Source organism: Macrobrachium nipponense, chromosome 28 (assembly GCF_015104395.2).
Source record: "Macrobrachium nipponense isolate FS-2020 chromosome 28, ASM1510439v2, whole genome shotgun sequence".
NCBI lineage: Eukaryota > Metazoa > Arthropoda > Malacostraca > Decapoda > Palaemonidae > Macrobrachium > Macrobrachium nipponense.
The window spans coordinates 16645632-16667296 of record NC_087217.1 but is presented as its reverse complement, the minus strand read 5'-3'; the positions used below and the strand labels follow the sequence as shown (position 1 = coordinate 16667296).

General features: G+C 36.6%; 1 protein-coding gene across 3 annotated transcripts in view; it reads right to left on the bottom strand.

The window, feature by feature from the left end:
- Positions 1-5969: 5969 nt before the first annotated feature.
- LOC135201461 (glucose-6-phosphate 1-dehydrogenase-like) overlaps positions 5970-21665 on the bottom strand; it is an 81851-nt gene continuing 66155 nt past the window's right edge. For all 3 annotated transcript variants that reach the window (XM_064230429.1, XM_064230427.1, XM_064230426.1), the window contains exons 4-6: positions 16468-16601; positions 15144-15295; positions 5970-7630 (exon numbers count right to left, since the gene is read on the bottom strand). In XM_064230429.1, the coding sequence (XP_064086499.1) occupies positions 7444-7630; positions 15144-15295; positions 16468-16601 (473 nt within the window). In that variant the 3' untranslated portion in view covers positions 5970-7443. The remainder of the gene's footprint in view (positions 7631-15143; positions 15296-16467; positions 16602-21665) is intronic.

Here is a 21665-nt window from a genome sequence, read left to right as displayed (position 1 = left end):
CACAATATTTCGATTTATGGTGAATTTCTGAAAAAACTTTTCCTTCCCTCCGCTCGCGGATTCTCCGCCGCAAATCTCCGTTTCATAGAGTTGTATATATGAAAATGTGCGCAATTTCATGTAGAATACAACAGAAAATAATTGAAGGTCGTAGCTTTTCTTATTTTCGAAATATTTGCATATAAATCACGATAAATAGAAAAAAAATCGATGACTCTACCGAAATGGTCGAAAAACGCAATTGTAAGCTAAAACTCTTACAGTCTAGTAATATTCAATCATTTATCTTAATTTTGAAACAAATTCGAAGTCTCTAGCACAATATTTCGTTTTATGGCGAATTTCTGAAATAAACTTCTTCCTTCCCTCCGTGCGTGGATTCTCCGCCGCAAATCTCCGAAATGCTTACGTCGCATTCTCGTAATATTTGCTCCGTTTCATAGAGTTGTATATATAAAAATGTGCGCAATTCCATGTAGAATACAAAAAAAGAAATAATAATTGAAGGTCGTAGCTTTTCTTATTTTCAAAATATTTGAATATAAATCAGGATAATAGAAAAAAATCGACGTTCGGTCAACTTTGACTCTACCGAAATGGTCGAAAAACGCAATTGTAAGCTAAAAATCATACAGTCTAGTAATATTCAATCATTTATCTTCATTTTGAAATAAATTCGAAGTCTCTAGCACCATATTTCCATTTATAGTGAATTTCTGAAAAAAACTTTTTCTTTCCCTCCACGCGCGGATTCTCCGCCGCAAATCTCCGGTCGTTATATAGAGTTTTATATATGAAAATGTGCGCAATTACATGTAGAATACAACAAACAGTAATTGTAGGTCATAGCTGTTCTCCTTTTTGAAATATTTGCATATAAATCACGATAAATAGAAAAAAATCGACGTTTGGTCAACTTTGACTCTACCGAAATGGTCGAAAAACGCAATTGTAAGCTAAAACTCTTACAGTCTAGTAATATTCAATCATTTATCTTCATTTTGAAACAAATTTGAAGTCTCTAGCACAATATTTCGATTTATAGTGAATTTCTAAAAAAAAAAATTCCTTCCCTCCACGCGCGGATTCTCCGCCGCAAATCTCCGAAAGGCTTACTTTGCATTCTCGTAATATTTGCTCCATTTCATATTAGCCGCTTCATAGAGTTTTATATATGAAAATGTGTGCAATTCCATGTAGAATACAACAAAAAATAATTGTAGGTCGTAGCTGTTCTCATTTTTGAAATATTTGCATATACATCACGATAAATAGAAAAAATTCGACGTTTGGTCAACTTTGACTCGATTGAAATGATAAAAAAAATGCAATTGTAAGCTAAAACTCTTACAGTCTGGTAATATTCAATCATTTAACTTCATTTTGAAACAAATTGGAAGTCTCTAGAATAATATTTCGATTTATGGTGAATTTTTGAAAAAAAAACATTTTTACGTCCGCGCGTTACGAATTCATGCATCATTTTGTGATAATATTTTTTCTGTGTTGCGTTGATTGTTTTACAATGTGTTATATACCAAAATGATCGCAATTTAGTGTAAAATACAAAGAAAAAAAATTAACTTGTTAGTTTTATCTGTATTGCTCACAGCGCGATTTGTATACAATTATATATGAAATTTTTTTCGCGCTGTCATATATCCCAATATTTATATATGATAATGATATTTTTTTTTATTTCTGATGGTTGCATACTAAACTTCAGGCAATGACAAAAAAAGAAGCCAAAAATGAACTCTTAATCTTGAAAACTAAGCGTGCTGTGATTAAAAAAAAAAAAAAAAAAATTCCGCTTCGGCGCTCACTCGCGAACCCCGCTGGCATACGGGAGACGATTTTTAAAATACCGCTTCGGCGTTTAAGATTAGATTAGATTATAACATTTTTGGCACATAGCCAAGCGCCGGAGCCGAGGGGCCATTCAGCGCTTCGGCGTTTAAGGGTTAATATCATTAACACATTGTGTACAGTGGTGATTAGAAATTATGAGCATTGGCATTCAATATCTCGACCGTTCACGTTTGTCGTTACAAGACAAACGGGCTTCATTGCTGTGTTACCAGACCATTTTCGTGAAACACAAGGGGATGGGGTAATGGAACACTTTAAGGCAACTCTAAGTAGTATGTATACTCACAATGGTCCAGTTAGAGAGCTAATAAAGAGGAATGAAGTGATCTTCGGACAACTTATAAACTTTCTGAAAAACATATCAATGTTATTATAGGTATGCATCGAATGAAAGTTAAACTTGCCGTGCAAATGCTGTCCAAAAGTACTTATAAATCTTTTGATCACTTCGACAACCAAGGACATTTGAAGAGAAGGGCTGGAAAATTACAAGCCATTTCATTCGGCTTGTTGATCTATAGTTTGATCTATTTTATTCTCGACTGCCAACAGATAGAAAATCATCAAGAAATGCTTACGTGACTAAACCTGTAAATGCAAGACAAAACCTTTCAAGACATGAATAGAACCGCTAGAGAAATGAAAGTGATGAAAAATACAATGCTCTATTGTTTGTCTAACTTCCTGAAAATGGCAAAATAAAAACTTGTCATGACGTATACTCTAAATTACAGACTAAATCAGGTTGGGTTAGGGCACTTTTTTGGTTGCAAAAATCAAATGGGAGCATTCGATCAGCACCCTTCACCAGTTGCATTTAAACATCGTCTTAGAACCCACCTTTTAGGAAAAGACACCACACTTGTTAGCTCAAAGAGCCTCGTTTAAAACTGCAACAGTGAAAATATAACATCTGCCTCATTTTCCCACGTCCCTGACAAGCAAGACGTATCTTTCGAAGACAAAGGAAATTCCCTTCAGAAAGAACCCAGTTTATCAGCAATTTTATTTTGCTTACCAGAAATAAATAAGGATGATCAAAGTGATGACTTCAAAGACAAGGAAGTTGAAGAACAAACATGGGAAGATGCCATAGAAGAAGAAGAGTAGGGTTTGCGATATGTTGGCAGGTTATTGCTCGCAAGTTTCCACAACTGGAACATTTAGGAGCAAAAATAACAATGAAAGATGACACAAAATTGGTGCCATAAGCTTTAGTGAGGGGAAACTAATGAAACTTAGTATTTCTTGATCATTTAAAATGTATGGATAAGATGCTTGATTCTCACGAGGGGTGGGGGGGAATGTTTTAATAGCCTTAAAAGGAGCGATAATTAAATTAGCAGATATGATTAGCAGTCACATTCAAATAACTTCAGTAGTCGAAATATTTTGTTCCATGCCGTACAGTTTTTAGAATTTGAGATTTGAACGGACTCATTAGTAGGTAGTTACAGAAAAGCGGTGAATAGATTGAAAAAGTTAGAAATATACTTATGTTATTGTTTAGAATGTTCTTTAGAACTCGCTCATGATTATTTAGTATATTAAAATAGTATAGTTTTTATTCTGACTATTACTTTCCTTAGGAAACAGATAATAGTATTTAATAACAGAAAAAAAGAAGAAAGCCAAGGTAGGTTTTCTATAATTTCAATGTTATTTGGCGAAAATGTTCTAATGAGCTCTCATATGATTATTCTTTTTAACATCGTAGAATGAAGAACCTTCATCTGACAATTAATTTATTTATTGAATAGCTTAGAGTATTTGGAAAAATAAAAAAAGAAAGTAAAGGCAGGATTACCATAGGTTAAGGGGCCCGACTGTGGTTATTGTGATGTTATGCACCTACTATGAGATTCAGGGCCTCTGTAACACGGTTTTTTCGCAATAACTTTTTATCTGTGCATTTCATAAATATAACGCTTATTCAGAATACATATTATATCAACACATAAATTTTGAGTGTATTCTGCACTACGTAGGTTGAATAAATTTGGTACTTATAATGTAAAAGTGACCTTTTTTGAAGACGGGCCAACTTACTCAGAGAAAAGGTTTCGAACGCACTCGTTACGTAACTTATGACATCATTTCTTCCCTGTTTCTCGATGGATGATTGGCTATACGTAACGAAGGCTAAACCTCTGGCAACAATGACATACAAATTTAAATACAAGCAAAGCAGTACACCTTTATGAACTCTGGAACCTCCCCACTGATAATTGTCATAATGAACAAACCAACACTACTTTATAGGTCACAATCAGATTGACAAGATGTAGGGAATAGTTGGTAATTACCAAAAACATAGTAGACAAGCTTGATTTGATAACTGTTATATCCTATGTCAAGCAATTTTATTTGTTGGCTATCTACCTATTTACTGAAAAAAAAATAGCCGGTACCGTATGGCTTTTAAACCTTCACCAATAATTATCGTCAGAATGGTGACTTCATGAGGCTCCACCCACTTTCGCCTCGTTATAATTCAGGGGCATTGTTGGATTAGAAAATTTAACTTCTGGCTATAAAAACTAATTTCTCGAGTAGTTGTAAGAAGTGCTAAATGATCCTCAAGGATCCCAGCAGTTGGTCTAAACGTTTAATTCATGTATATTACTGCTATACTGTTGCGGCACTACTGCTACAGTAGTATTACTACGCTAGCACTGATACCCCATCCATGATCCACATCTATGTATCGTTCCGCCATTCATAAAGTCTTTGAGGTTTCAGAGCCGATGGCATTTCTGTCTGGTGGATGGGCGGGGCAACATTTAGTCACGAGGTGTTTGTTTACCTTGCTTACGTAATGAATGTTTTTCGACTCTTGGCTCGTAATCATTGGCCGTGGCGTCGGCTAGTTCATTTTTACTCTATAAAAATCAAAACCATCGGGTTTAGGTTATTGATAATGCTGACAAAATTTATGTGTGGTTGTAAAATATACATATGTCAACTTTCAGCTACATCCGATGCTTTGACAAGGAGCAAAGTCCAAAAAACCGTGTTACAGAGACCCTGAATCTCATAGTAGCCGTTTAATCCTTTACCCCAGTTTAAGCTGCGCGTGACAAGACCTTATATTCTCTAGACCTTGGTTCAACTAGAACTAGAACAATACAAAAAAAGAGAGACTTTTTCTCTCTTTTTTTTGTATTGCATTAAATTGTGTTCATATTTTATCATTACGTTAAATTTATTGAGAAATTCCCTTTTTATGTGAATTGCTATTGCTTTTACATACACACAGTAATATTTTAACTCTCTCCTCTCCTCAACATATTAAGCTCCTTCATTCAATCTCAAGAAGGTTGGGCGTGACTCACTGTGGTTACTTACGATTTTATACATCTTTTATGCTAAATGTTATATTTTAAGCTAAATTTTAACTTATATGCTTTATACTTTTATGTATTGTCGAATATTGTTATCATTAAACTATGTATTGTAAATGAAAAAAAATTAATACAGTTTAACTTAAAAGACCCAGTAGGCCGTCGAATACAAGTATAAACTAGATAATCAGTCAGTTCGAAGTACGAGCATTTGTTCGACAAACGATACAAAATTTTCTTGAAAATTTTGTTCAAAAACCGGAAAGTTCGACATATGAAATGTTTGACAATCAAGACCACACTGTATAGTATGCAGGAAGATGTTCTTGGGCTGGATAAAAAAAGTTGGACCTCAAATAGGCTAGACATTTTCTACTTGGTTTTTGTCAGGGTTCTCCAGATTTGTTGATAGCTGTTGTTTCTAGCAGGAAGCAAGGAATTCCAGTAACCAGCAGTGGTTACAGAAGGCAATTAGTGCCTTGTGTAAATTTCTCAAAAGTAAAAAATAGTCTTGAATAGACAGTGATAATAAGAGATCACTTACAATTATTGTGCAGCATAGTTGGCGAAAATGTTGCAACTTAGAGAAAATGAGAGTTAGGCAAAGTTTAAAGGGCAGAAGTTGGCCACTTTGACTGAGCACATTACATTTATGGTGCCCAAATACCTTGACTTTCCTAGAACAGCATGAAATCTAAAATACCTGCATTACAGACAGACACCCATGTATTAATTTCCCATGGATATAAAACATTATCTAAAAGTAACTTTTTATTTATAAAAATTTTTGTGCATGAAACCCAGTAATCCATAAATATTCATGATATATGAATTAAAAAGTATTAAGACCTAATTGAATATATGCTGAAGGTAATCCTTCTGCATAAGATTAGGTAAAACTCAATGGAGTGGATGCTTAAAGTCAAGCACACATTTAAAGGACATCAATAAATACAGGTACTATTTTCTAAAATAGGAATAGACTTGTAACTAATGTAGTAAAAATAAATATTTGAAAATTTGAGAAACACGTTAAAAATGTCTAATCTAAAGCCCCATCACCCAAATTACCCAAGGGCCATCTTAAGGCAGTGTAGAGGATTCAAAGAAAAACAAGTTCTCCCATTTATCAAGTACGTATTTCAATTTCCAAGTTTACGAAATTTTCTACGGGCTGCTCTTGAGCAAGAGCCCGTGCTGGCATAAAGCCAGCTTAATCTTAAACGACATACGAAATTTTGGTCATGATGAGAATAAGAGAAATTTGGAAAAACTGCTTTTGGAATGGAATGCATTAGCCTCTTTAGTGCTAAAAGACAGTCTGACACTAATGTATAATTATTTAAAAAACTAGTAGTCTGGCACTAATGTATCATTATTTAAAACACTAGTGCCCAGAATATGTATTATATTCTACAAAAAGACTTGTTTTGCTTATAAGTAATTTTGTAAGAAGGAAATAATGAACCTTATATTATAAAGTAATAGACATTAAAAATCACAGCTTGTATAGTCTCCATATTGAAATGAGAATTTTTTTGACATGGAAATCAAATTGAATAACACTGAAACAAACTCTAGGTATAATATGAGTTTTGCAACATGCTAGTGTGATATTCTAGTTTGTCCCTTTGCTGATAAGTCTTCCATGAATAAATTTGAGTAAAAGGCCAGTTAATCATAGAACTTTAATAAACTTCATTTTTTATAACATGGCTTTACAGTCATACAAAAATAATTTTAAAACCTTAAAACGTGAAATAAAATATAAATAGAACGGGGAGATATGAAGATTTATGTTGATTAAAATTGTTTTTATTTAGAAAACTATTGAAGTTTTTACTGAGTTGCCTTAATAAAATGTAAACTACAAATTAAACTGGAATGTACTATGAATCTTTTATTATGTAATGGAATGAAAGTCAAAGATTTATTAAAAAAGAAGGTAAAGCTCCAAATCAGAGTATATTTTGTCAAAACCTGTAGTAAGGTACAGAAAGTAACTACAGGTGGTGTATGTATTTCATTTAATTCTTGTTTGGACATTATGTTATTAAAAAGCCAGAACCATCTAATGTGACAGCTTGAAGGCAGCTTGTGATGGTGTTTAGCTTGGGGTGACAAACTAAACGGTTAGATAGAATGAATTGTCAAATTGATGAGTAAAAAGTAGTCTTTCATTAAACTTCTCATTTCACATCTGATCTTGTGTATAACAAGGTAGCCTTTATAAAGAACTTGGCTTTGTCCATTTATATGACCCATAATATTTGAAATTATTTTCTGCTAATTTTGCATCAGCCTCAGCAGGTCCACGTGATCCATACTTGTAAGGAATAGGTTTGGGCTTTTCTTTTTCAATCTTGTGTAGTAATGGAGTGAAGATTCTCCAAGCTTCAGCAAGTTCATCACTCCTGTAATAATAAGAAAATGTATTATAATACAAACCCAAGTTCATTTTTAAATATCTGTTTTGCAGATGCACATCACAGCTTTAATTAGGGCTATCATTCCAATAAATAATTTTTTTAGGGCAACAGAATTAAATTAATGTTAGAGGAAAACATCCACCTAAGTATGTATGTCTTATATGTACTAAGTGCAAGATAACTTGCATAAGTCAACATGGGGAATCTTGTATGTAAACACGTTTAGGTTTAAGTACTACTAAAAAGAAAGTAATGCAATGTTGTTCTTTTGTTTAGTATTAAATCATATTTGGCCTAACTTACTATGATTCTCTTTAGTTCTACCTCATGTAACAGGGTATGATTCCTTGTAATATGCTCCTTTACTTGTATGCTTTGTTTTATATCATTTATGCTTGTGCCTCTCCTTGTTTCTTGCTAAAATGCTGTCCTACCAGTAAAGAGGATAGAAGAAGATTATCTTTTCATTATCACCCTGCATCCAGGGTAAATCAGCGATGATAATGTCACGTGAAATAACACATCTCTACTATTTCAAGTAAATACTGGTACCAATAAATGGGGTTAGTATTACGTAATTGCCATCAATATCCAGGAGCCAGTTGATGACACTATGGAAGGAGTGATTCAGGCTATCACACAAAAATTTGCTCCTCATGCGATAAGTACTTAGGAATCCTCTCTGTTACAAGCACAACAGACTCTAGGTGAGAAAAACAGACTCTTTGTGACTATGCTATATAAAATAGGCTGTTACATGAGAATTTCCTTCATTTTGGAAGATAGACATAGAAAAGTTCAGCTCACAAGAGCTTAGAAAAAAAGTGCAGCAAGAGAAAATTTGCCCTTACAGAAGGTACATGAAACTGCAAATTTTCAATCTAGAACATTCGTCCTATCCTCTTGAACATGCCAATACTGTTCCAACCTTATCCTTCAGAGTAGCAGAGCCAGCGATGATGGAAAAGGATGCTGTGGAAGTTGCGGAGCATGTGTTCGGGGTTTTACATTAATTTCTTCCTTGTTGAGGGGTCAAGTGGAGGATGGAGACCAGTGACTGACCTTTCTCTGATGAATGATGGATTCCCATGATGAATGATGGAATCCATTACAAAGGGTAACTTCCTACTTCCATACACATGAAGGATGTGCACTTTTGTCTCCATTCATTAGTATCTCTGCTTCAAAGTGTTGTGCTTCTAACTGGTGATTGCCCCCTCAGCTGTTTACCAGGTGTCAATTTGGGCCCATTTGAGAAGTATTCACTTGCTGTGGTGCCTAGACAATTGGTTAGCCCTGGTGTCCTCCAAAATATGGCTTCAGGACAGACTACTCTCTTGCCTTCTGCCACATGTTGGGATATCACGGTCAACTGGGGAAAGTCCGATCTCCCTACTAAGCAGCTGGCAAGGATGTGGGCATGCTCAATAACTCTATAGCAGTGAGAGCCTTCTCCACACTCACTTATGTGAGCAGTCTCAGAAGTGATGGTGCAGTTTCCCTCCTGGCAGGAACAACCAGCACAGCTTTGTCTGGTGTTCCTAAGTCATCGGCCATCTTTGGAGCAGCTCTGCAGTAAAAGGCAAATGCTCAGCCTGTTTGCAGATTTTTAAGCTGAAGGGGCTGGATCTCTTCACTTTGATCAAGTTATCCATGCTAATGAGAAGCTCTACGCAATTCTGGCCTTCTTGGGAACTGTTTTTCTTGTGCTTCGGAATCTTACCAGGAAACCCTTTGAACTTTTTTTTTGACAGATATTGCATCCAACTACCAGACAGTAAAATTACCTTGTTACCAAGTTCAACAACTGCTCCAGCTTGCTTTGAAGAATACTTCTATATAAAGCAAAGGCATTGGTTTGTTTACTGGGGAAAATACAGATTACTTTAAATTTATTTAGTTTTAAATGTTGAGAAAACTCTGGTCAGTAATAAATAAGGGAGGAAGGAAACTTAAGTTTGTTAATTTACAAGTACAAGGCATGGAGATTGTTCTGTATGTCTTGTAAGGTGCAAGACACCTTATGTAACTCGGCGTTAGAAATCTCATATTATGAATGTGTTCAATCAAAGTATTGCAATGTTATGCTCATGTTTAATACTGAATCTTATTTCAGCTGCATCACAGACTATGATTCTGTTACTATAACTTCATGAAACAGGATTTGATTCCTTGTAGTATGCAGCTCTGATGTTAGAAATGTTTCTATTATGCATATTGCTTACATATGTTCCTATTAACTTATATCTTTTCTTATGTTAATATTTCTCCCTCTATATTTCTCTCTCTCTCGTTACGTCAGGTTTCCAATGATGATGATAACCTTTAAATGTTGACCTTCATCCACGAAATACTGGTAGTAATTGTAGATAATTTATATGTAACACGTATTTATGACACTGTATTCTCACCTCCCATGTATATGACATTGTATATTGATAAATGGAAACTAAACACATTCAAATCCAATATCTAGCAGTAAGCTGCTTCCCATGGCAATGGAAGACTGCTTAGGACAGAGTGGCTCTCATTTCCTCGCAGAAACCAAGATTTGCTACACCACAATTGAGTTAGAGATGTTAGCCATAACCTGAGCCATGTCAACTGCAAACTGTACCTGATAGGCCTCAAACATTACTTTCTGAATGCTGTCAAGAATCCCCATTTGCAGTGTCTCAAGGAGAACATCTCACTGTATCTGTTCACAGCTGTGGGGTGTGCTGACAAGCAGCTTGGCACACCCAACGTCCTATTGCGTGACCCCCCGCCAGCCAGCTCACACCATAGGATGAAATTGGACCATCATTACCACTCATGCAGCAGCCCAAGAGGATGACGCCTCACCCCAGGACGCCAACAGAATGATTAAAGATTTGTGCTTCAGCAAGACAGGATCCGTTCAAACATCCATCTTCGAGACTGCATGCTCTCAGTATTTCATACTAGTTCGTTACAACTTATGTATTGCTTCCTTTCTGGAATCTATGAGACAGCCTCTTGGTTGATGCTGAACTCATACTTTATGAAGCAAGGATTGTAGCTCCTGCCGCCCTTCGCTGTTGCACTCTATCACAACTACTTGACAGTCACAGTGGAACAGAAGCCACAAAGCAACGGGCACGACAGACTGTTAACTGGCCAGGAATTGAATGACATCGCCAAGTACTGTCCAAGCCTGTGAGCCTTGTGAGGTTTTACGACCCAGCAGGAACCTCTTCAAAACAACGACCACCCTACTAGGTCCTTTGAGTATGTGTCAGGGGACTTCTTCAGTGTTGCAGGGAAGTCATTCCTCATTATGACAGACAGGCTTTTGGGGTGGCCTGTGGTTGCCCCATGCAACAGTAGCACTACCACCTCTGCAATGATCAGGATCTGCAGATATTTCACAGAGGTTGGTATCCCACTTTGCCTCAGCAGTGAATTCAGGGATTTCATGGAGTGATGGGGAGTTCTTCATCTTATTACTTCCGTGCACTACCCGAAGTCCAGTGGTCATGCCGAGGGCCCTGTGAAGCATCTTATTCTGAAGACAGTGCCCTTTGGCAACATCGACTGCAGTCTCTTAAGTTCTTGAACACTCCAAACTTCGCGGCAGCTCCCCTGCACAAATCCTATATGGCCACCCACTTTGCTCCTATGTGCCTGCTCATCCTCTGTTATTTTTGCAGGAATAGCTCACGAAAGCAAGAAAGCAGAGAACGGTGATCCCCATGCTGCCACCAGAACCAAACTTGCACAGAGGTCGCGTAATCAATATGCATGAATCTACCCAGCCTAGAAGTTGAACAGTCTGCCAAGATCCAACTTTTTATTGTTGGGACAAGGTCAGGATCATTTTAAGCCATGGCAAGTCAGGGACTACGATGTGCATCTCCCAGTGGATAAGTATACTGGAGGAACCGGCACTTCTTGTACCACATACACCCTGGTGCTGACCCTCGACCTCATATCCCTGTGGACCTTCACATGGACACAAAAGTGTCTTCTGACATCCCTCTTCAGCCCCACGTAGATCTCTCAGGTTTTCCAAATGAAGAACCTGCTCGAGATGGGACTACGAACAAGAAGAGGGGAGGGAGGCGTAGATATTATAATCTATATTTGCCATTGTATAACTTATTCTTGCCTTGACATATTGCTAAGTGGCAACTGTATTCTAGTCTCACATGTATTGCTTAGTGGCAACCGAACACATTCAAATCCAGTGTCTAGCAGTATGCCGCTTCAAATCTCCGAGTTCGGTTGCTCACACGTATCGTCCTTGTTGCAGTGTGACCTTTAACCTAATAATGAAAATACATTTTAGATGAGCTTGTTTCACATTCTCATCCCAACCAATAGTAATATAAAACAAGAACCACAGTTTTTGGGGTTAATGGCTGATGTAATGAGTAAAGGGCTTCCCCCATTACATTATTACTTAAGCAACCATAATTCAACAAGTAGTCCACAAGGGAGTTTTTTTTTTTTTTTAATTGGTTATAAATTTCATTTTTTTTAAATTGGTTATAAATTTCATTCTATCAATACAAACCTAATTGCACAGGGACTGCTTAAAAAGATTGGAGGAGGGTGACAGGAGCCATAGTGTTCTGAAGGTTGAGGAATGCAAACCTCTAAAGCATTAGCTATCTGAAAGTTCTTACAAGAGATGGAGCATATATCTCTACTTGAGGTGCTAGTCCAAAGTCAAGTAAACCTTGAGATGCCAAGAAGCATAAACCATTCAGATACCAGGTTGTCGAGTGGAGAAAATCTGCCCAGCCAAAAAGAAGCAATAGTGATTGAAGGAGAATGGGTGACAATGGGTGTTTGCTAAAGGCATGAATTTATAAAAGATCCAGTGGTCGGAGAATGAACATTCAAACAACAACACTCATTGGAATGCCATCTGTTCTTTGGCCTGCCTTCTTGTTTGGTTGATATGAAAATGGTCTTGATGCTGACTTGAAGCAAGCTGATACTTGAGATTGAAATTAACAAATCCCTTCAGTTAAGCACCAGAGGTAGCCAATGAGAAGAGCAAGAGGGAGTACAAAGCTGAAGAGGCGCCTCAGTGGTGTGGCTGGTTTGGTCTTGGCCTGCCACTGAGCATTCCATTGAGGGGTCAGAGATGTGTATTTCTGGTGATAGAAGTTCACTCTTGACATGGTTTGGAAGTCACGTAAAGCTGTTGGTCCCGTTGCTGAATAACCCTCATGCAGCGTAAAATCACCATACAAACAAACAAACAAAGCTCAAGGTGGTCAGGAAGACATTGTGCAGGAGGCTACAGACAGCAACTGGAAGCAAGAATTGGTGACTGAAGAAAACTGGACCCAAATTAAGAACAGGTCCATGAATTTTGATATGCACTGAAAGTTTTGCTGTACTACTGTGGTGGCACATATGTAATGCAGAACCCTCCAAGAGAGACCTGGCTTACTACGAAAGATCAAAATTTCCAGACTGATCCCTCCCTGTAGGAACTAGGATTTTTAACTCGGTGAGTTGGTTAATCTACTTTTGGTAATTTCCCTTTTCTTGCCTCTGCAGAAAGTGTCTTATGGAGGGATATTTGATGATCTGGAGAGAAAATGTCAAGAAAAAGGAAAAGGGAACTCTACATAGGCAAATTTTAGTTAACCTCAACCAACAGGATGAGGTCAACCACATCCCAGTCTGGTAAAGGGTGATTAAAGTTGTTCCGGAATGATTGGAAAGAACAAACATGAGACCAAGTTCCTTTTGAAACTGCCCACCCCTTAGGCTTAGTCAACCATTTCCATGTCTGCTGAAGGGTAATTAAATAATTGTTCTGGTATAGTTGAAGAAAGATCCTCTCAGACCAGTTTTGCCTCTTAATTTTTGAACAGGAATAGGTCATCATCTCTATTTGAGGTGGCTGCACCTCTTATACAAATTCTCAAGAAAGGCTATGGAGAGGTAGCTCACTGAAGCTATAGCTTGTCATCATTACGAATATAAGGGCTGCTTTTGGTTGCTGTGACGAATATGTATAGAAGATCTTCATGAATACCTTTCTTCATTCCTTTCCCAGATACCACATGATGTTATCCTTAAGACATTTTGTATTCACAGAACTCGGTTTAGTATGGACAGTCAAAACCTGAAATTCTGACCTTGGCATATTACTGTAGTACACCTTTGGCATGTTCTTGTTACTAAAAATAGATTGGTTATTTTCCACTGTACAAGCCAAAATTGGCCAAAATCTAAGCAGATAGCTTTTGAAAGTTGGTGCTCATTTAAAGATCTTTGTTTATTGATTGATTTATGACAGTTTGGTCTGATGACTTGGCCTTACAACTGTTTGGTTACATATTCAGTATCATGATAAAAATATTAAACATAAAAAAATGTCAATAGTTTTTAAAAAAGTCCAAGACATTGTTAACACTGACCTCATTTACAATCTCTCATAGGATGAACTTGTGGATAAAATGAGTGTGAAAAATCCTCATTCTACTTGGCCTGGTCTCAACTCTACAATTTCTCTGGTTTAACGATGGCAAAAAGTAGACCAAGGGACGGATTTTCAACTTTAAGCTCTTCTCGGAGAAAGAATTCCATTCCAGATTTTTTTCAATAGATAGACAGGATAGGTCATTTAATGTCAGCATACTGTGCTGAGGGATAGTCAAAACTATTCAGCTTCACTGCTCATTTGGTTCAGCATCTGCTTGGTTATTTTCTCTGATACCAAAATGGGCTTTCCCCCATTGCAAATCAGTCCAGTTTTATTGAGTACCATCGCTGGATTTTTTGAATACTGCAGTTGGATGAGAAGGGCTAGATTATCTAAAGACTGGGAGAGCACCAAAGGAATCTGAGTAAATTGTGAAATCTCTGCTGTCTGTTTTGTTCATGTCACAAATTTTATTTTATTTTATATGGTTGTTAATTCAGCTGTTCAGCTGTGAAAATGGAGTCTGTGACTTTTGTCTCAGGCTAAGAATTGGGACTTTATCAGCATCCTGCTGAAAACGGAACCCCTGCCAATAACGGGGGACTGCCAGTACTACTGTTCTTCCATTTAGTTACACTCATTTGACTAATGGGTACTTATGAATAACCTACATTACTCAATCTTAGAATGCACAGCAACACTTGCATTTAAAATTTTACTGTGAGTATAAAGTTTTCAACACAGTAAATATAAAGTTTGGGGAACAATACCCTAAAAGAATACATTTTCATTTTCAGTTTATCCAGTTACTGAGGGCTGAAGTTGTAATTTATGAAGGAATACATGTATCTAGCATACTGTACTGTACATACTTGTAAATAACCAAATGCTAGATTTATGCCAGGTTAGAATATTAACTCAGCAGTCTTGTAAGTTAAACTGTTAATTAATAATATGTAATAATAATAATGATGATGAGAATTATCTGAAATGAAATTTCATAAGTATACAAACAGAAAAACATTTAGAAACTTACAATAAGAGGAAAACTAATAATTCACATTTCAACACGTATGAAGTACATACCTTACAAAGTGCATTTGTGAACCACAGAACACATCAAGTATAAGACGTTCATAAGCATCAGGTAACTTTGCACCTTTGTATCGGTCACCATATGTTAGATCCAATTCAGTTTCCTCTAGTCCAAATGACATCCCAGGAGTCTTTGTCATTACCTGCCAAACATGAGAGCACTGTAGTTAGTTGCAGCAAAAAATGAATGGACAAAATACACTAAAAAATCTACAGGACACTTGAAAATATAACATTTTACTGGATTCTCTCCCAGCTGAAATGGACATGCAAAAGCTATGATCTCTAAACCTTTAGTGAATTACCATGAAAATGTTTGTCTTGAACACTCGACCTTATCCTTATTTCTATCCTAAATTTTTCAGGTGAAAAAGAGTTTAATGAGAAATGAATAACTGAAAACCCTTAAGAGTACTAGGTATTTTTCATAACATATACAGTACAAAGTAATCTTCTTGATCATTACTCTTTTCATGTCCCCTAAGACAAAAATCCCTGATGGTATACAAAGTAAGCATGCAAATAAATGTCTATGGGCAACAGTTTTTATTAATCACTTGGAAGGGTATGAAATATATATATGTTATTACTATTTCACAGCCTACTTGAGGGAATAACATATCTCTATTAATTTTAGATGGAATTTGCCAGAAGTATCATGAAAAATGTTAGGGTCTTGTTTTCTTATTAACTTTACATTGTAACAGAGACCTAGGCTTTATTAAAACATCTAGCTAAAGCACAGACTAAAGATTTTCAGTTACAAATTACAACGGCCAATCATCATCATTAATAATTTTACATCAGGTTTCTTTCCTTATCCCTCTACACTGCAAGTCCAAACCAACTCATTCTTTGAGATCTCGGTCTATTTTCCAGCTGCTAGACACCACATCACCACTTCCTCAATTCTAATTAAATCTTCCAACTACACATTAGCCTTTTCAAAATCTCCCCCCATTTCTCTTTGTAAGTACATATATCTATACGTACTGATTAGAGTGGTTGTCTACAGGAATTATGCAAGCATTTGGGGCTTCCACATATTCATTAACAGTGTATGCAAGTGTACACCATTAAAAGGGATATGCGAGTCCTCATAAATTTTATTTCCACCAATCCTGCTTCAATGGCTATCATTTGCACAACAAGATCTTGCTCAATATTCAACACTTAAAATTCCCCTGCCAACACCTTCACATTAGGTTCCGGGCTACTTAAAAATAGTAATACGAATTCAGTGTAATGAATTTAGCTGTTTTGACAAAATATCGTCACATGTACGTTACAAATGTGTCAAAAGTGAAATCCTTACCTTACAATAAATAGCCTCTCCGGGTTGGACGCGGATAACCAATTCATTTCTCTTACTCTGACCAAGGAAAACGTCACCTGCGACGTCTCTGTACTGGATTCTGACCTCGGCTTTGCGCTCATTCAAGGCTTTGCCTGCAATGGGAATATGGTGGGGATCAAAGTTACGGATTAAATGTTACAGCACACATAAAACACTAAAGACATCCTAGGTCTGAAGAAAACTTGAAAGAAAAAAGTAGTGTTTAAGTATACATTCAATTTTACTTATACACTTTAATTAGCAGAACTCGACAAGGAATGCATTGCACTTCCCAATTAAAAATTTTAGTCTTTATGCAAGGTTTCGTAAAATACTCAGGGTCTAATTTCTACGCGTAATAGTGAAGTGTGTGTATGGCTACGTACACAAACACATGCATACATACACACACACACACACACACACACACACACATATATAATATATATATATATATATATATATATATATATATAATATATATATATATATATATATATATATATATATATATATATATATATATATATATATATATATATATATATATATACACACATATACACACGATGTATATATCTATCTGTCTATCTTTATATATATATATCACATGTATACGTATGTAGGTATAAGTAATCCTTTTGCCATTCATGGGGGGTAGAATGTCTGAAGTTGCAATTTTTCTGGTATTTTTTCTTTAAATTTCTTGCAACATACTCATCAAAAGAGAGGGCAGGAAAGAAATTCGAATTGCAGACAAGAGAAAAGCCATCCAAAATAGCGTCATAATAAGGCCAGAAACTTCATGCGTGTTGCATCGATCATAAGAAAAACATGCAGGGTCTCGATAAACTGGTTTGGGAAGCGACCAGCATCTCTTAAAAATTCAGGTCTAGATAACGTTAAGATAGAAATAAATGTCTCTTTCTCTTCTACCTTTCACTTCAGGAAATCTTTATTTTTTTTCTCTCAAAATATTAAAACAGTTTTTCATAACTGGAATAGTATATTCGTCTAAAGGACTAGTCTACATCGGATAGTCTGTCAGACCAAGAACACTTCATGTTGCCATGACCGTGATAGTAAAAAAAAAATAAAAGTGAAGTCAGACATCCTAACAAGACCAACTTATCAAATCGCGTGATCATGACAGCTCACCCCCAATCCGATAAGATAAACGAGATAACCGATCGTCACCCGGATGGAAAAATCTATAAATATAATCACAACGACCTAAAACTCCACGCCAAAGAATAGAAATCTATAAACGAAATGAAAGCGGTCTAAAACTCACTTGGATTCACAGTCTTCAACACCAAATCAGAAATGGGCCTCTATTCCCAAGACCTGCTTGCTTCGTGAAATCACATTCTTAGCTAGAAAGTGTATATACAGCCCTTCTTCATCCCACCCCTTGAAAAAAAAAAAAATGGATTCGCATCCGTGCATGACTGATCTCCAAAACGATTGATCAACTCGTCTTTGGGTCATGGCCCCTCCATAAAAGTCCATTACTTATTATTTACGTATCTTGTTGATACCTGGCAGACAGGTAGGCGGACTTAATTATAAAACAGGCACAGGAGAATATATATTCTCCGCTCGCTTTTGCTGGTGGAGGTGAAAATGCAAGATACCATTTTGTTTCCCTGATGAAACTATAGCAGCAAGCGAGCCACTTTTTCTCCTCATTTGCTGCATCATTGCTTAACAATATCCTGATGTATACATGCTCACGGTTAACAGTATTACTATTATTTATATATATTTCGCCCTATTAGTGTCATATTCTACAACCATTACAGTATTACGTTTACAGGATTATAAAAAAAATTATTTTTCAACACGTATTTCTTTGTTCTTAATTCAGTAAGTGTGAAGAAATCGCTCATCTGAAATCAATAACCAAAGAAATTTCAAAGGAAAGTGATAAAAATGACAATTAATAAAAGGATAACATATCGCTGATCTAGTTTTAGCCCACATCACGGCAGTCATGAGGTCTGAAAAGGGGAAGGGCAGAAACTCCACTTTGATGTGTGGCTCCCTTGCAAAGCTGGTCGGCATTTGGACGCCGAGAAAGTATTGAACGAAAGGGCTGGCTATGTCTGAGATGTGGAGGAGAGTGGAAAAGCAGCATATAGAAAATCTTATTTCAAAGCAGTTTTAGCACAGAGGCGTTGGTGGAATTTAAGGACAGAAAGGGACGAACAATTTACTTTACGACGAGAACAAAAGATTCAGAATGAAAATGAGCACAAGGTACAAGTTTGTAAGGATAAAGGGGGGCTGATGTTCAGGTACCGAGAGGGGAAAAATCAATTTAAAATGGTCACGAAATTCAGGTCAGGAAGAAATGAAATCGCCAGAGGCGTGAGTAACATTTACGTGACTTGCGTGTGGACAATTGATCATATGGCAAATAAAGACATTTAGTTTACTTAACTGGATTTTAATTCATTACTGATGTTTTTATTTATAATTTCATAAGTAAGCTTCACAGTCTGATGACAGTCTAAATTAAATTTAATTCTTCTTCTCTTTTTCCACCGTTATCCCTACATTAAGGGGTCGGTTGCCTGATGCGCCTTCTCTGCCACTGCCTTCTATCAAAGGCATCATCCTCCACCAAACCTCTTCTCTCCATACCTTCCTTCACTTTATCTCGCCATCTAATTATCTGTCTCGATCTCCTTCCTCTTACAGGTTCTTCCCAAGCCCTCTTCACTCCCTCCTCAACACATGCCCAATTGCCCATACCATCTCAATCGTGACCCTCTTATCACCTCTGAAATCTTTACTAAATTAAATTTTATTCATCATCATTAAATACTTTGTATAACAATTCCACTTAGTTACACTGCAATGCATCAAATGTCGGTAGGTCACTGTGTTCAGAAATTAGGTCAAGAACTTTGGAAACAATTTTAAAAGTACTGCAATAGGAAACATCTTCAGGTTTCAATACAAACATTTCTGGAACCTTTCATACCTCCATGAACCACACCACCCGCCCCCTCCCCTTCCCCGTACAACACAAAAACACATAAGTACATCTACTTAAAGGTCAGTTTACAAATCTGCGTGTGATATTAATTACGAAAAACATTACAAAAACCACGTACAGTTTAACTTGAGAAAAAACCTAGTATGAATTGGTATAAAAAGCACGTGCAGTGGATGAAACGTCATATTCACCGAGAAAAATGCTTCAGGTAACCAGGCAGTGCAGACACCTGCTGCTAAACTGAAAGGAATGCAACAGGTGAGACGAGAACCAGGAGGGATTACGGAATTAAGAGCAAATCCTCCCTGGCGCAAGACACACAAAGCTAAATAAATGAATAAAATATCTTCCTCCGACAATAAATTGTCCCTAGCATATACGCTTGCACGCAATGATAGTTTATATTGGAAAATGTTATGCGAGGAGATTCACATCTCTAAGCTTTCAGCCTGAACTAGAAAAAAAAGTATGAATAAAGGCGAACACGAACCTGTTTATCAGAGTACTTTATAACAAATTAGTTTATATTCTTTGATATTGTGCCACTTGTATAAATCTTTGATTACCATAGAAATCTCTGATTACATATCAGTATTATAAGTAGTCTCGAATTTCTTTGCTAGCATCTGAGAATTCAGTGTACAATCAGAAATTTCATTGTGTGCATTTAAAGTTCGCTTGTACGAACACACAATTCTTCCATTTTTCCCACGTGAAACGGACGGTCAAAACAGAAATCAGCGCCTCAGTGGCGTGGTTGGTATGGTCTTGACCTGCCACCTCGGTAGCCGCGAGTTCGATTCTTAACCATTCCACTGAAGGGTCAGAGATGTGTATTTCTAATGATAGAAGTTCACTCTCGACGTGGTTCGGAAGTCACGTAAAGCCGTTGGTCCCGTTGCTGAATAACCACTGGTTCTATGCAACGTAAAAACCTCATACAAACAAACAAAAATTCCATCTTGGCCTTTCACGGAATCGTTTTATGAAACTAGATCCTTTTCTAAAAAAATATATATATAAAAAAATTTAAAACCTCCCAGACTAATAATGATACTGCTCGTTTATTTCTCATTCTGTATTTATTGTCTCTATACTGAATTCTCTACATAATATAAAATTATCAAATTCCTTTCTACAAAAACACTGAATTTCTTTTACGTTAAGATGTCGATGGCTTAAGCCACTTGAAGTTTTGAAGAAACACGAATTTAAGAAACTAATTTTTAGATTATCACAGCAACTTCATTCTTTAAATAAAAAAAATGAATCAAACAAACCTTGAACGTTTTCTGTGACCTTGACCTCTGCTTTTCAACTCTGCATATAGCGTGACAAAAAAAAAAAAAAAATTTTGCCTTTTATGTTTTGACTATAGAAAAAAAACAATTTGACGAGATGTCTGTTTTGTATTTATTAAAGATAAAAATCAATTAGCAATTAAGTGGAAAATTCTATATAAGCAAAGTGATAATCTAAAGTGACTTGCGTCTCGTGAGCAAAAGAAAAAATAAGAGAAAGTGACAGTTATTTCAAAAGTGCTGATACAATATAATGGAGACAAGAGTACAAGACGAAACTTCTTGGTAAGTGTTAAAAGAACACAAGTCTAGGAACTTTATAAAAAAAAATTTACACGCTTCCATGAATGTGAATCACGAGAAATGTTTAAAAAAAAATTGCATAGTAACATGCACTAAAAATTATATAAAATATAATCGATAGACAAGAGAGAGAGAGAGAGAGAGAGAGAGAGAGAGAGGAAAATGAAGCTGAGAACTAGAATATCGCCTTGGAATGTTGCGATGGTGTCTGCCTCGTCTGCGCGAGCGCGCGCGTGGAGGGAAGGGGGCGGATAAGACCCCCGTGGGTGTGGCCACCGATGCGGGAGGCCTTGCAAGAGAAAGTACGCTCGGTTACTGAACCTTTTCGGAAGGCAACAATTTCTTCGGAGCCCAGCTCCCCCTCACCTCCCCCCCCCCCCCCCCCGACCTGCCCGCATCCACCTTACCCCAAAAGACCCATTTGGAGGAGAAGAATAGAAAAGCATGCTCTAAATACTCTGTATAATAAGGGGGCTGCATTTCGGAATCATTCTTCAATTTTCACATTTCTATACACAAGGTATTTGAAACGCTCAATCATGATTTTGTCATATTCAGTTGAGAGA